The sequence below is a fragment of the Parus major genome, chromosome 4, assembly GCF_001522545.3.
Source record: "Parus major isolate Abel chromosome 4, Parus_major1.1, whole genome shotgun sequence".
Taxonomy (NCBI): Eukaryota; Metazoa; Chordata; class Aves; order Passeriformes; family Paridae; genus Parus; species Parus major.
In genome coordinates, this window is record NC_031771.1 from 10,451,496 (window position 1) to 10,465,814 (window position 14,319).

General features: G+C 40.6%; 1 protein-coding gene across 4 annotated transcripts in view; it reads left to right on the forward strand.

The window, feature by feature from the left end:
* The window catches only part of LRBA (LPS responsive beige-like anchor protein), a 367,896-nt gene continuing 353,577 nt past the window's right edge, over positions 1–14,319 (forward strand). For 2 of the 4 annotated variants that reach the window (XM_015624025.2, XM_015624024.2), the window contains exon 1: positions 635–850. In XM_015624025.2, the coding sequence (XP_015479511.1) occupies positions 635–850 (216 nt within the window). Of the gene's footprint in view, positions 48–257; positions 851–14,319 lie in introns of those variants that run through there. The other 2 variants (XM_033513748.1, XM_015624023.2) reach the window with 2 other exon arrangements.

The following is a 14,319-nucleotide window of genomic DNA, read 5'->3' on the forward strand; positions in this document are numbered from 1 at the left end:
CCCCGGAGCCGCGCGTCGGGCAGCCCGCGCCCCCTCCGCAGCCCGCGGTGAGTACGAACTTGGCGGGGCGCTGCACCTGCCCCGGCCCTGCCCCAGCGGAGCCGGGGCTGCCGCGGGCAGCAGCCGGGCGGGAAGGAAGAGCGTGTTCCTTCTAGGCTAAAAAAAGAAAAAAAAAAAAAAAGGAAAAAAAAAGCAAAAAAAGAGCAGATTAAACCCTTGAGGTGGGGGCTCGGAACGCGGCGGATCCGGGAGCATTTCCGCGGGGAGAGGCGTGAGCGCTCCCGGGGCGGCTCCCGCCGGGCGCGGGGCAGGGGCCGGGACGTGCGGGCTGTGGGCAGCGCCTGACGGAGCTCGGGCTGAAACACACCTCGGGTTGTCCTTCAGGGCTGCGAATACCTGCCCGAGGGCAGCGCTGTGACAGACGCCTCCTGCCGAGGGGAGAGCCGCGATTCCGAGGGCGCGTCCTTCCCGCCCGCCTGACACCCTCCCCCGCCGGACGCCGCTTTCCTCGGGAGCCGGAGCCCAAGGGAAGGAAGCAGAGGGCCGCCGCTCACCTTCCCGGCTGACCAGGTCTTCCCGGAGTGGCGAGCGTGTGGAGCTGGCGCTGGAAGCCGTAGCCTGCGGTGAAGTGGCCATGGCGAGTGAAGGCAGACAAGTTGTTCAGCCAACAGGTGATGATGGAGGAGGAGCGGGAAAAGAAGGAAATGCTTCTGAAGGGGGAAGTGTGCTGCAGCCTTTGAATCCAGGAGTCCCCATCCGAGGCATCAAGATGAAATTCGCTGTGCTGACAGGACTGGTGGAAGTTGGTGAAGTGTCCAACAGAGACATAGTTGACACTGTGTTTAACCTGGTAAGTCGATTGCCTGGATGAGGGGAAAGAACAGCATAGGTGTGCAGAAGAATCTGCAGGTTTTTTGATGCTATTTTTCTCCCAATAATTTTTTATGTATTTACACTTTCACCATGCTGGATTTCAACCATGTTTTTTTTTACTTATCACAGAAGCTGAGAAAAAAGCATATGAGCTTCTTTGTATACACTCTTATACTTGAAACAACTGGAAGCATCCTCCTCCTTTGTTTTCCTCACTGAAATTGTTGCTTTATTTAGAACTGAGAAGCATATTGTTAAGTTTAAACATTTAGCAGGTGTACTTAACAAGAAAGTTAAATGTTAATTTAGTAACTCAAACTGTCTTCAGAGCACACGTACAGTTTTAAATCAAAGCGGTTTTTCAAAGATGTTTGGATTCCTTCTTGCTTCCCGTTGGCTTTGGAAATAGGTAGAACTTTCATGTTCTGTGTGCAGGGGGTGAGGGTGTCAGAAAACAGTAAATTCAAAGATATTTTAAATAGTCTGCTTTTTGGAAAGAGTAGAATATTGTTTCAGTGTCCTTTTTTTAAATTAATGAATTAGGGACTCAGCTGCTATTTTTTGAATGCTTTGGGGCTATATTTATATGTTTCATAACAGATCTCAGTAAACATTGAGCATACAACTTTTCCTTGTTGAAACCTAATATATACCATTGAACTTTTTGGGCCAGGTCCTTTAAATTGTGTAATTTAAAGTGATTGGACTAGTTAATAATGTTTCCTTGATGCAGGATGTCAAACATTAGGAGAAAAACTCTCAAGTTTACAAAGATATTCTGTTATTACCAGAGGCCTTAAAACATCTCTAAAAACAATTATCGTCCCTCCTTCTTCCTTTGAGTGAGCAGCTCTGGCTCTAAAACAATGTGGTTTCTGACAAACCAGGAAGTAAGAGCATTTAATAATATAAGGCTCAGTATCAAGGAAAGTTAAGGCAGAAGTCATACTGTTTTTTTATGCTGCTTGCATTTCATTTATTTTGTTATTAGTATTCTTCGCTACATGCAACTTTTAATGAACACTAAGTATTTGTGGGCAGTGTCTGTTTCATGTTTCTTGGTGTTATCTTGGGTTGTGATAAATATTTATTTTGGAATATTTTTGTATTAACAGTGTAGTGCCCTGGATTGTTTGGATGAAAGTCTCAATACAGGGGAATGGCAGTAGTGACAAAAATAAAGTGCAGATCAGTGGTTTCATGGATGCTTAAAGTATGAGGAAGTGATTTAAGTTACTTGGTGTCCACTTGACAATGTCCTGGGCTAAACCCAGTGCTCACGTGCATGGACATGACATTCAAAAGGAAATTCTGGAGAAGAATTTAGAATTTAGAGCAGTTGTGCGTGGGGAAATTGTTCCTGAGCATGTTAAATTTTACTTTGTTTCTAGTGTGGTCTTTTGAGTGATGTGCTGGACATGTATTTTATGGCAGCAGTGTAAAGAGGTTCAGCAGAATAATTAAAAATGTAAAAGCTCCTTGATTCCTGTTCTGCTCCATTTGGGACAAGAGAAGAGCAAAAACTTCAGAGTGATTTAAGAGTACCCTTGATTTTAGATTTAAGAGGTCTGGAGAATTTGAACTGTGGACTGCATTTTCCTGTATCTTCATTTCCCAGATAGATAAGGGGGAGTTTCTGGCATTGGAAATCTTTGAAACTGTGTTCTCACGTTTTCTGCAAGTGAAACAGCATCCTTGACCTCTCTGAGAAGATTCCTCGACCATTTCAGCACACATGTGGGAGGCTAAAGGTCATGCTCTTTCCCCATGTTATTTTATCAGCTGATGGGTGTCATGACACAACCAACAGTTTGGTAGTAAGGACTCTTTGCCTGGATATGTTAGAACAAAATCCAAATTTTGGAGCAGTAGCAAAAACTGTTGGCCCCTGGATGTCTCTGAGTTTGAGAAAAACATCAACTAGCTGCCAAACCAGATATTTTGGAAGAAGATGTCTCAAGGTTAAGTGGTTTTATTAAAACTGAAATGCATGAAAAAATCAAACCAGCCAACAAACTTGTAGTTTTTGTTGCAGAAAGCCATTATTTTCTAGATTTTTTTTTTTTTAATAAAAGCTGTGAAACAGACTTTTTAATGTAGCTTTTTGGGATATGAGGGATATAAAGTCTCCCTTCTAAGCAATTCTTATTCATCTATCACAGTTCTGTCTCTGTTTGTTACCTGTGACCATTTTGTCAATTAATACCTCTGAAATCATGCTGACCTGAATTTAAGGTGTGTCAAGTACTGGTTAGCAGTGATGTACTTGTTTTTCTCTGTGTGACATACAGAAAATCTGTAACTTTTATCTGAAAAGGTGACTTAGCTCTGGCTTTTCTGGTAGTTTGTTTCCCAATGGCTTTGGTGTGTGCAGGTTGAACTGGGGGTGTGACAATCACACCCTGATCTGCTGTTGCCTGATGGGGTTAAGCCCCGAGTGTCCCTTCCTGTTTGGTTTCATTCTGTGTGGTGACTCACAGCTGCAGTCACCAGGGCTGGGAGCAGAGATCTGCTAGCCTGCTTCTTATTATTTGGAAAGAGGACACCTGCACTATCTGGGGTTTGTTTAGTCACTAAGTTGAGGCATCTTTAGATCAGAGTACAAGGAGGGCTGGGAAAATCTGGGTGGAAAGGTGGCTTAGCATATTTATTCTTTATGGCATAACCACCTTCAGGATTTTGGGCAGAGATTATTTTTTAACAGGGATGTTAAGTGCCCTGATTTTACTTTCATGAGAAAACATGTTGCTCTTAGTTATGTCCTTCCAACTTGCTGTAGCATATGGAGGTTATCAGGAGAAGACCAAAGTGCTGTCTTGATGTTTCTCATCTTTAAGTATTTAAGAGATGGTCACATTCTATATGTGAAAGACTCAGGAGGTCAAAAATCTAAAGTGCACAGATCTGCTATTACAGGTCTAAATTGATCTGCTGCTTACTAAAGAAATTTAAGCCTCTGTAGTTCTGATTACTCAGGCAAATAAGTTGTTCACTTCAGCAGTGTTAGATCTTGGAGACCCACCTCTGACATTTTCTCTGTCCAGCAGTGTAACACAGAGCTTAGTGAGCTCACTTCTATCATCAAAACTCTACTAGTCTTGTTTAGTTGTCTTTGGAAATTCTACTCCTAGAAATATACAAGTTGATCTGCTTTGTTTTGGTCAGTTTTCTCAAGAGCACAGTTTCCCAGCCCAAGTTGAATGTATCTTTGTGTATTTCAGCACCTCTTAAAAGTGAAGAGGGAAATAGAGACTTTCAAGACACTGATTATTCTGTAGAAAACTGTGAAAGCAAGTTCTTGTTCTAGTATTAATCTGTTCTGTTACTTCTTATTTTTTTGACAGACTAAGCTAAACTATGGATATGTATTCCTCATGCATTGTGAATTTTAGTTTTAATTGCCTTTGGGCAGAAATAACCCCTTGAATTTCCTTTGCATACAAATTCATTACCTCATATTTGCCCCCCCTTAGTTTATTAAAATAAAAACTCTTCTGGTTGAAGAAGATGATAGAATTGAAAAATAAGTTACTTACAATGGAATCTGTTACTAACTTAAAATAACTCTAAACCAGTTTTGCTTTAAAAAGCTTTAGTGCTTCTAATTGTTTCATTGAATATAGTATAGATTGATACTTGGTTTGGCTCAATTTTTCCCCTCAGTCTGTGTTGCAAAGACTTTTTTTTTCCTTACCAAGAGTGACAAAGTGCAAATGAGAAAGAAACACAGGTTTTCATCACCTTTGGAGGAAAAATAATGAGATCTGAGAAGCAGAGGCTAAAATTGCTTTGTAAATTTAATTTGCCAGCCCTTTCACTTCTGCCAGACTTTACTAAAACCACATACAAAAAATCAACCTAACTTAAAAAAAATCTTACAGATATTTTCCTGCTGATACATCAGATAATCTAATTTGGATGGTTTTGGCACACTAATGCAGCTAGAACACTGTAACTTGTAATGGTTTTTATGAAGTCTGAATTCCCCTTTTCTTATCTCTTGTCACAGACTTACTTTGCATGTATCATGTTATAGAAACCCCCAAAGCTAATGCTGATAGAATTAAATGTATTGCAGTAGAAAAATCCACAGCAAATGTCTTTATAACAATGCATTCCTTTTATTACATTACTGTATGTTTTTAGAGACTTTATTTTCTACATAAACTTATCAATGCTGATGACAAGTGAGAGTAACCAAGTAGCTCCTAGAATATCACTGAATATTGTGTATTTCTTAATAGATGCAGTCCTCCTTAGTAGTTTCCCAGTAAATATACCTCTGGCTACAGTTATCCTAGTTCAGTCACTTCTGTCCACTTACAGTACAGATGATAAGGTAAGTTTGTGGCTTTAGCTGGGTCAGACTTGAAGGGTTTATGAAAATAAGATATCATAGTAAATTAACAGCTGTCTTAGAGGTCATGCATGGTTTTTACTTATTGAAGTGCTGCGTATTGGGGTTTTTTCAGGTGTCGATGCAACTTGGACATGACTTTGTAGTTAGTGGATACATCACCCTATGTAATACGTGCAGGAGTTGAGGGAAATTTTGTGGTTGGCTGAGAAAGGTATGGAATGTAGAGAGGCGGTAATGGCAGTCTTTAATTAGGCATGCAAGAATTTAGAAGAAAATTGTCTAGGCTCTGAAGAGGAGCTGGTTTGTACTTCGGTTGTAGTATTGACTCACTTCTGTAACTGCAACTTAAAACACAGTGTAGGACAACAAAATATTGAGGACAAATTTTTAAAGACTGCATGGGAAAGTTTTCAGTTTTGCTTACTCTTCCACTAAGTTGACAGACTTTTGTAGCTCCTCGTGTCCAATCTGGGATTTCAAGTGTCTGTGAAGGCCTGGGAACATGCTCTTTGTTTTCCAGTAGTGTTGGCATCCTGTACTGACATTAATAGACTCTGTACAAACATAAAATAAAGCCAAAAAAGCAAAGCTGAAGTGTGTATCGTCTATATTACATATATCATGTCTTAATTGTGCAATATCTGTTAGATAATTTTTTTAATTAGCAGTTTGTTCTACAAGGAAGCCTGGTCGAAATGTGTCCATAGCATGGCTTAGAAGCTGCCTTTAGAGGGGAACACATCAGTTGAATGACAGATTTTTCTAGGTGGTGTCTGGTAACAGAGGAGAGGGAGTCAGGTTTCTATTGCAGTTGCTTTGCTGTTTCTGGACAGTGTTTTGTGCTGCTTCTGCCAGTCAGTCCTGAGCTGGATGGACCGTGGGCCTGACCCAGCAGTGCAGAGAGCACAGAAACCTAGGGGCCATATGGACTGGCTCAGGAAAAGCATCTGTGGATTAGGGAATAGAATGAAATTAGTCAAAAGCATCAGGGAAGCAGGTGGATGGCATGTCAAGGTTGCCACAAAGGCTGAACATTGCAGAGTGATACAAAAAATGGATAATTACAAATGCATGTTGAATCAGCATGCTTTGGTTCACTCCTCCAATAATCTTTTTGGAGATGAGTGTGAGTGAAGAGAAGGCTTTTGAAGTTGCTGTATTGGCTGAACATTGGAGGTTGAGCCTAATCAAAGATGAAGTGTTTGCTGAATTCTTTTTGAAGTAGTGTTGGTTTGGTACAGTGTTCAGTACTCAGTGGCTGGTCAGGTGTACATTCAGATGCTGAAGTTTGGTAAGAGGTACCAGTCTTCTGAAAATCATCAAGTCTGATTTTTTTTTGGCATATGTTATAGACTGAAGTCTGATGAAAGATAAAAATGAGCTTTGTCTGTGGTTTCATTCAGTATCTGTATATTTGCTTTACCACCTCCTGGTGAACCTGTGCTCATTCTGAGCAGTCTGTCGCTTGATGTGGTGCTCAGTGCTCTGACCTTTTTTTTTTGCTAGATAAGTTGGCAGCTTAAAGCACTGATAGCTTCTGTCTTCATGCAGTCATCAAGTTCTTTATGAGCCTTAAGGAAGAAGCTTTAATCCATTGCACAGATGAAATAAGCTCTGCAGTTTAGTCGCTGGAATGTGGAATAGCTTCTTGCTACCTTTGGTGTTTCTGTCTTTTTCTGTCTTCTTTAAAAATCTATTCTGTCAAATTCAGTCTTCGTGCATTAAATTTATGCATATCTTTTTAAAGAACTTCTATTTATTTTAAATGGGTCAATCTGGCAGAAAGTTTTTGTTCATAATCACTAATTACAGTTAGCTAACTTTCTGCTGTTCAAGTGTCTTCCCCAGCCCCTGGAGGCCTTGCTGGCCCCTTCACAACGTTTTGCATAATGGTTTTTGGTATTAGCTTGACCTAATTACTAATGTCCTAATTTAGATTATGTTTCTGCTTTAACTAATGCTGTATTTTTCTGGTGGACTTGATATCGGACTAGAGCACATTACTGCTCATTTGAAAGCTAGTCTGACCATTTTTATTTGACTCTGGGAAACCCTCAGGCTTTGTCTGTGAGCTTTGGCTGTTTGCCAGGAGTCTGAGGCTCCATGAATATGGTAAAACAGGATACTATTGCCACCTGCTTTGTGAATGTTCTGCGTGGCCAGTGGAGACAGCAGTTTCCAGCCTGCAGTGCTCTGTGCTTAGGGCAGATAGCAATCGAGATGCATCCTTGCACAACTGCTGTAATCAAACTCACCAAATGGTGATACTGCAGGAATTGCAATTGTACCTTTTCCTGAGCCACTGGAGGCTTTGTGCTGACACTGGGAGCCTGGAATAATTTGTGAAGAACTTGTGTTGCCACAGTACTTTACATTCCAGAGCTTCACAAATAGGCATAAGTAGTTTCCAAATAGAAACTAATTTGTGGGGAGGAAAAATCTATTGCCTTCTGTTGCACTGGATTTCCCTAGTAGTAACTGGAGAGCTGGGAGCAGCTATGTCCCAGGCATGATTTTCTTGTTAATAGCTGCCTTGAGAAGATATTTAAATGAGAATTGCTAGTGGGAATAGGATGTGCTCTGTTGCCTCTGGTGAAAGTTCCTTGAGTTTGAGCTGCAAGTCTCTTTACTGCAGCCTGCATATGAATAATTTTGTTGCTTTTGTATTCTACATATATCTAGGAAAAAAATTCCATATGCATCAGTACAGAAAATTCAGATTATTTTTTTGTGAGACTGAAAAGCTGGAATGGAATTGTTCAGGAAAACACCTCCTTTTTGAGGCAACTGAAGAAATCAAGGCTTGAAGAGCTTCTGGGTTATCTTTCTTTTGCAATTGGAAATCAAAACCAGAATAACTGTGTAGGACTCATCTGTTCTATGAAAGTGTGTTATGTGTGTGTCAGCATTTCCCCTTCTGCCATCAACAGTTGTACTCTGGGGTGTGGACAGAAATTGCAGAGATAAATTCACTAAATGGAGTATATTCTATTTGCCCCACTTAGATACTCCAGATTTCTAGGTTTGTCCTGGACTAGCCCTGTAAAACAGTAAGAATGCATAGGATGACCTATAGCTTATTTATTCTCTCCTTGGGAATGCTGAAAGACAGGAGGCACCAGGAAGCAGCAGGTAAGATGGGAACTGCAGCAGCAGGGCAATTTCTGTAATAAAAGACATTTTATGTCTTTTATTAATGCCAGTAGCATCTCTCAGTGAACTGGGAAATGTGTGATTATGGAGTCCAGGATGCTGAGTGATTGGTTGATAAACCCCTCACAAAGTGGCTCCTTTATCAAACTGTAGGTTTGGGTGAGAATTGTACTGGCTGCTTTCCCAAATGTGATTCAGCTGGGGGAAGGTGAGGAATGAGGTAAACCCTGTAGTTGTAGAACTGTTGAATAAAAGCTTTGCAGATCCTGAAAATTTTAAGTTTTAGTAGTCTGTTATTAGGAAAACTTTTAGGTTGTGCTGTTTGCACTTCTTGGGTTTAAAACAGTGTTGCTAAGGTCAATTGTTTTTGTGTGTTTATTAATGAACCAGGTGGACCTTGGAATCAATCGGTGCTTAAAAAAAACAACCAAAAGCTACCACCGCCAAAAAAAGCCCCAAAAAACCTAAACCACAATCCCCCTCCCTGCAAAAACCCCCCAAACCAACCTGAAAAACGACATACTCTCCGCCCCCGTCCATGAAACCAAACCCAAAAAGTTTATGTGGAATTACAGACTTCAGTTACAAAATATGGCTAGTGATACAGAAGTAGAATTGCTGATGAGCCTTAAAACAATGCCATTGAGGGGAGGATAAGAACCAAATGACTAATGTTGTATGACTGTTAAATAAATGAATGGAAACTATCAGTCCAGTCAGCATCTGCCTCCTGCTAATGTTTTTGTTGAAACCAAGCATGTGATTTGTCTCTAGTTGTGGTTGTGAACTTGATTGAAAAGAACTTGCAAGCTTTTTTTTTTTTTCTCTCTGTGTAATGGGAGCTTACTTATACTGTGGAATTTGGTTCCAGTATGTAATTTAGGTGCCCCTAATGCCTGGCTTTTAGGTATCTGATATGGAGTATAAAATTGAGTAACTGGGCTTACATTTTTTAGAATGTATTTTGAACCATCAAGCCTGAGGTGGGGAGATGTATGTGTTTAATATATTGCTGCTGTTATACAATGGGAGAACACCTGAGATGCTGGGAATCGATATTTCAATTGGGATTGGAAAAGATTCTCTGTCCAATTTGTAATCTGTAGCTAAGGGTCACTTTCTGAAGCTATGTCTTTAACACTTCAAATGTCCTCATTTTAAACAGGCAGTCGTGCCAAACTGAACAGTAGAGTGTATTGAAAAGAGTTCTCAGGATCGGAAACTGTACCAGTGGTTTCCCATCTTTATATAAATCAGTAAATGCTTATGAGGAAATTATTGCCGTATTTCATTGCCATGAAAAATTGCCATTTATTACTTAAAAATAAGGCCCCAATCTTGTGCCACTCTAGATTTCCTACTACCTAACCTCACACCAGAATACTGCTTTGTCCTTTCTGTGCCCCCTCGCCTCATCTTCCATGACCTGGCACCTGCTGCCTTCATCCTTGGCTGCAGAAGTGAGTCCTGAGCACTCAGTGGAATCTGTAGCAGGCTGAGAATCTGTGAATGCCCCTGTGTGCTGCAGTTGCTGTGGATCAACTGATTGGCAGGAGCATTGCCTTGGGGAGATGTTTATTCCATGACTCATCTGAGACCCGGTGCTGAAGACTTCTGCCCTTCCTATGTACTGCTTTTAAAGCAGAATGTATATGGCTCTTTGGGAGTTTTGCTGGTTTGGTAAAGTCTCACCTCTGCAGGAAGTGAAAGCCACCCTGATTTCTCTCCTTAGCTGGAGGAGAATCATATTGCCATTTGTCAGGATTGAGGGTGCTGTGAGCAACTTGTAAAGGAGCACTTGTATCACCTCTTCTGCAAAGACCAGGCTCACAAACAGCAAAAATTGCCAGATCAATGAGTATGGGGTGAAGGCACAGAAAGAAGCAAGCAGACCTTGTGGTTAAGGCGTTTGAATAAGGTCTTCTTGTCACTTATACTCAAATTTCACTTGAGTGCTGAGTTAGTCTTTGATGTCTTTGTTGCTGTTCTTTAAAGATGGATGTGTCTGTAGACATTCTTTAATTAGGTATGCAAGGGGTTGTTGATAGCTCTTTCTAGACACGTGAATAGAAGTAGAGGTAAGAGTTTAGAGGAGCAGCCAAGCTGCCCAAAGAAATTGCCATAAAATAACACAACACATGAGCAGTTTAGTTTAATCACTGTAATTGTGCTCTATAAAACTTGATTATAAACCATTTGTTTCAAATCCAAGCTTCTAGATTCAAATCCCGACTACCTAAATATCACAATTTTGTCACCATCTGTCCTATTAGGAAAGTTGTGGCAGACTGGTGAAGTTACCAATGCCTGGAAAAGGGAAAACATAACTCCCAGTGTTAAAAGAGGGGGAAAAAAAGGAGGAACCCAGGAAATTCCATACTGTTCAGTTTCACCTCTGTGCCTTACAGGATCATGGAGCAGATGCTCCTGGATATTGTGCTCAGGCACAATATTTTATATAGAAAATAAGGTGGTGATTGGTGGCAGCCAACAAGGTGTCACTAATGGCAAAGGGCCTGACAAATTTGGTTGCCTTCAGTGATGGGGTTGCAGCAGTGGTGGGTGAGGGAAGAACAGCTGATGTAATCTGTCTGGACTTTGCAAAGCATTTGGCACAACATCCTTGTCGATAAACTGGAGAGGCGTGGATTTGATGGATGGACCACTCACAGGATAACACCTGGAAGTGTTCAAGGCCAGATTGGAAGGGGTTTTGAGCAGCCTGGTCTAGTGGAAGGTGTCCCTGCCCATGGCAGATGGGATGGAACTAGATGATCTTTAAGGTCCTTTCCCACCCAAACCATTTTGGTGATTTTGTGATTTGATGATTCTTTGTTAAGCTCTATAGGATACCCACTTTCAAGTACACAAGAGCGCCAGAAGTTTAAACTTAACTTACATGTGGTGGCAGGGGAGGGAGAGTTATTTCAGTGGCTTTTGACTTGTGCCATCTCTGTCACATTGTTTAGTGGCTGTGTTTTCATTTGCTCTGTAGTGTTACACTGTCCTGTAACTATTGCTGACACAGGTTTAATGAATGTTTCATGACTCATTCTTGCACTGGTAGCTGAATTCCAGTATCACCCTGAACAGGATATTTCTGTGCATTTCAGTTTAGTAAAGCTGCATGTTACTGACAATGGGGCTGGTCAGACATAGGCTTAGTGACCATTTTGCACCATGCATGATATATACTGCGCAGAATAGCTCTTTAACTTTGAAATACACTTACAGTGTGTCTTCTGTGGGTTGGCAGTGCACTTGGGTTCTGTAGTGCTGAGTGATATTGATGCTTCAGTTTTCTGTTAAAGTAGGTATATGTGGAAGGAGATGAACAGCTTTAAATACTCATTTGTAGTAGTTTTCCAGTTGAATGTTCAACTTCTCAACTTTGAAGAGTCAAAGAGTTAAAGAGGCTTTAATATTTCTTACAGCTCTATTGCTCACATATACCAAGCTAAAATTGTAGTTAGAATTCTAACTCTTAGTAGAAGTAGTTAGTTAGTGTAGTTAGTTTCTCAACTCTTAAAGAGTTTAGTTCACCAAGGGTACTTCTAAATGGGTTTTACCTGTGACCTTACTGTGCAAATTAGAAATACTTGAATGCATGTATGGATTCTTAACAGGTATTGATCATAATAACAATGGAATTGATGCAGAGTAAAGGATTTTTCAATTACAGTAATTGCAGTGCCAATTTCTATATTAAAAGGTGCCTGAACCTCAGTCTTAATATCCAGAATTTTGAGGGCAAGGGTGCCTTTGTTTAGGGGGGGTTAATAATTTGGCCAAGAGGAATTACTGTCCATTATGAACATGCATGCTAAGTCTCTCTGGTTAAATTAACCATGGCATCAAAGAAAACAGAATAATCAAATGTATGGATGGCAACTATAACGATCAAGTATTTGTTATCCAAGCATATTTTTTTTTTAATCTTCAAGCAGTTATTGTTAGGTGTGACATAGTTGTGATCTCTGTAAGGTGTTTCCATGTTCTGGTGCTGTGACCCTGTAAGGTATGTATACAATCAGGTGTATTGAACACTGATTATTGATGTTAAGGTAATTGAGAAGTTGCTCTGAAGAGTTAGTGGTTCATACACTAAGATTATGCAATATCTTCTGATTTAAGCAATCTTCAAGGATTTTCCCTGAAGTTCTACCCTTTTTTTGCAGGCACTGTGTGATACTGTGCTCCAGAGATGTGTGGGTTCAACCTTTGATAACAACAGATGTTCTAACACACACACTCCTGCTGCACAGACAGCACTGAAAGCAGGCAGGTTTAGAGTAGATATCAAGAAGAATGTCTTTACTCAGTGGGTGGTGAGGCACTGGCACAGGCTGCCCAGAGAGACTGTGGGTGCCCCACTGCTGGGAATGTTCAAGGCCAGGTTGCACGGGGCCCTGAGCAACCTGATCTAGTGGGTGGCATGCATGTGCATGGTGGAGACTTTGGAAATGGGTGATGTTTAAGGCCCCTCCCAGCTCAAACCCTGCTGTGGTTCTGTGCTTTCAAAGCAGCAGCAAATCTGTGTTTTCTGCTGGGTGCAGCCAGGGGTCAAGGAAGTGGAGTTGGAACCTACAAAAGGAGGACAGTCATGTTGGGCTTCCCGCTGCTTGGCACAGGTATGCTTCCTCCTTGATAATCAAGGAGTATTGAGTCTATGTACCTGGTCATTATGCTTGTTGCATTGTGGTTTTATGTGAAGTCTGAATTATTTTTGCATTTAAAAGGAAGAAAGGAAAACATTTGTTCTGTTTGTTGTAACTCAGAATGTGACTTTTCCAATAAATAGCCACACAGCCTTTACAAACTGGAATGAAATATTGCAGTTTCAGCAGCACCCATTGTTCTTCTACTTTGTCTACACAGAACTGGTTCTGGTTCATCTGCTAATTCTGTTGTTAGGGCAGCTGGAATGCTGAAGCTGGGTTCTCATTCTGAAGGTGTAACAAGCTGTCTTTCTTATCAAGGGCTGATTTTTCCTTCTCATCTCCCTGTGTTTTAAACAGGGTGAGTCTGTGGACGTACCACAATATCAGGATGTACTGCAAGATTCCACTGCCGTTAGCTAAAGTCATGAAACATCTTCTGAGGGGTACTTGATATCTGTAGATTGCCATTTAGATACTTGTTTTCTAATTCCTGAGATGGAGTATATGGCAAAAAGTAAAAACCTGTTTAAAAACAAGAAAGTAACAAGTGAAATTGTCAAATGAGACAAGAAAAATTCCTATAAATTGGGAAACTGTCAAATGAGCTAAACTTTAGTGTTCTAAGACAATGTGGGTGTCTATTAATCGCTTTGTGAATACCATAAGAACAATAATCCTGAAAAGCCAGTTTATGAGTAAGATATTGCTGTGCTAATTCTGTAGTTGCCCAATATTAAAAATAGAAAGTGGGAAGTCTAGTTTTTAAAGCATGTAACTTGCCATTCAGGTATTTTTTTATCTGTTTTTAACCTGTTGACTGTGACTGAAGCTCCTCAGAAAGGGATGACCTAAGACCCAAAATGAGGTTTTGTAGATTGAAGCTTTAGCAAGGATGGTATCACTACAACTTGGGCAGTGGAATATGAAACTGTTGTTTGGGATAAGAAAATTTGTAAACACTCGCGTCCTCTGGTAGACTTGGGCCTGAGGAGTTATAGGGGTTTTTTTTGTGGGTTTTTTTTTTTTAAATATCTGTTGGGAAAAATTACAAACTTGTGTGTTTTCTTGAAACACTCAATTTGTCCCTAAAGTTAGTCTTCTGCTAACTGCAGGGAGATATTAGAAGATTTTATCATCTTTGTGTTGAGAATCTTATTGACAACCAGTACTTTACATTGTGTTTTGTTATGCAAGGGGAACTGAACACAAAAGCTGTTCTTGGTGACTGACAGTGCAGTGAGAGGCTTGTTGCTGTAAAGGCAGTGGACAGGC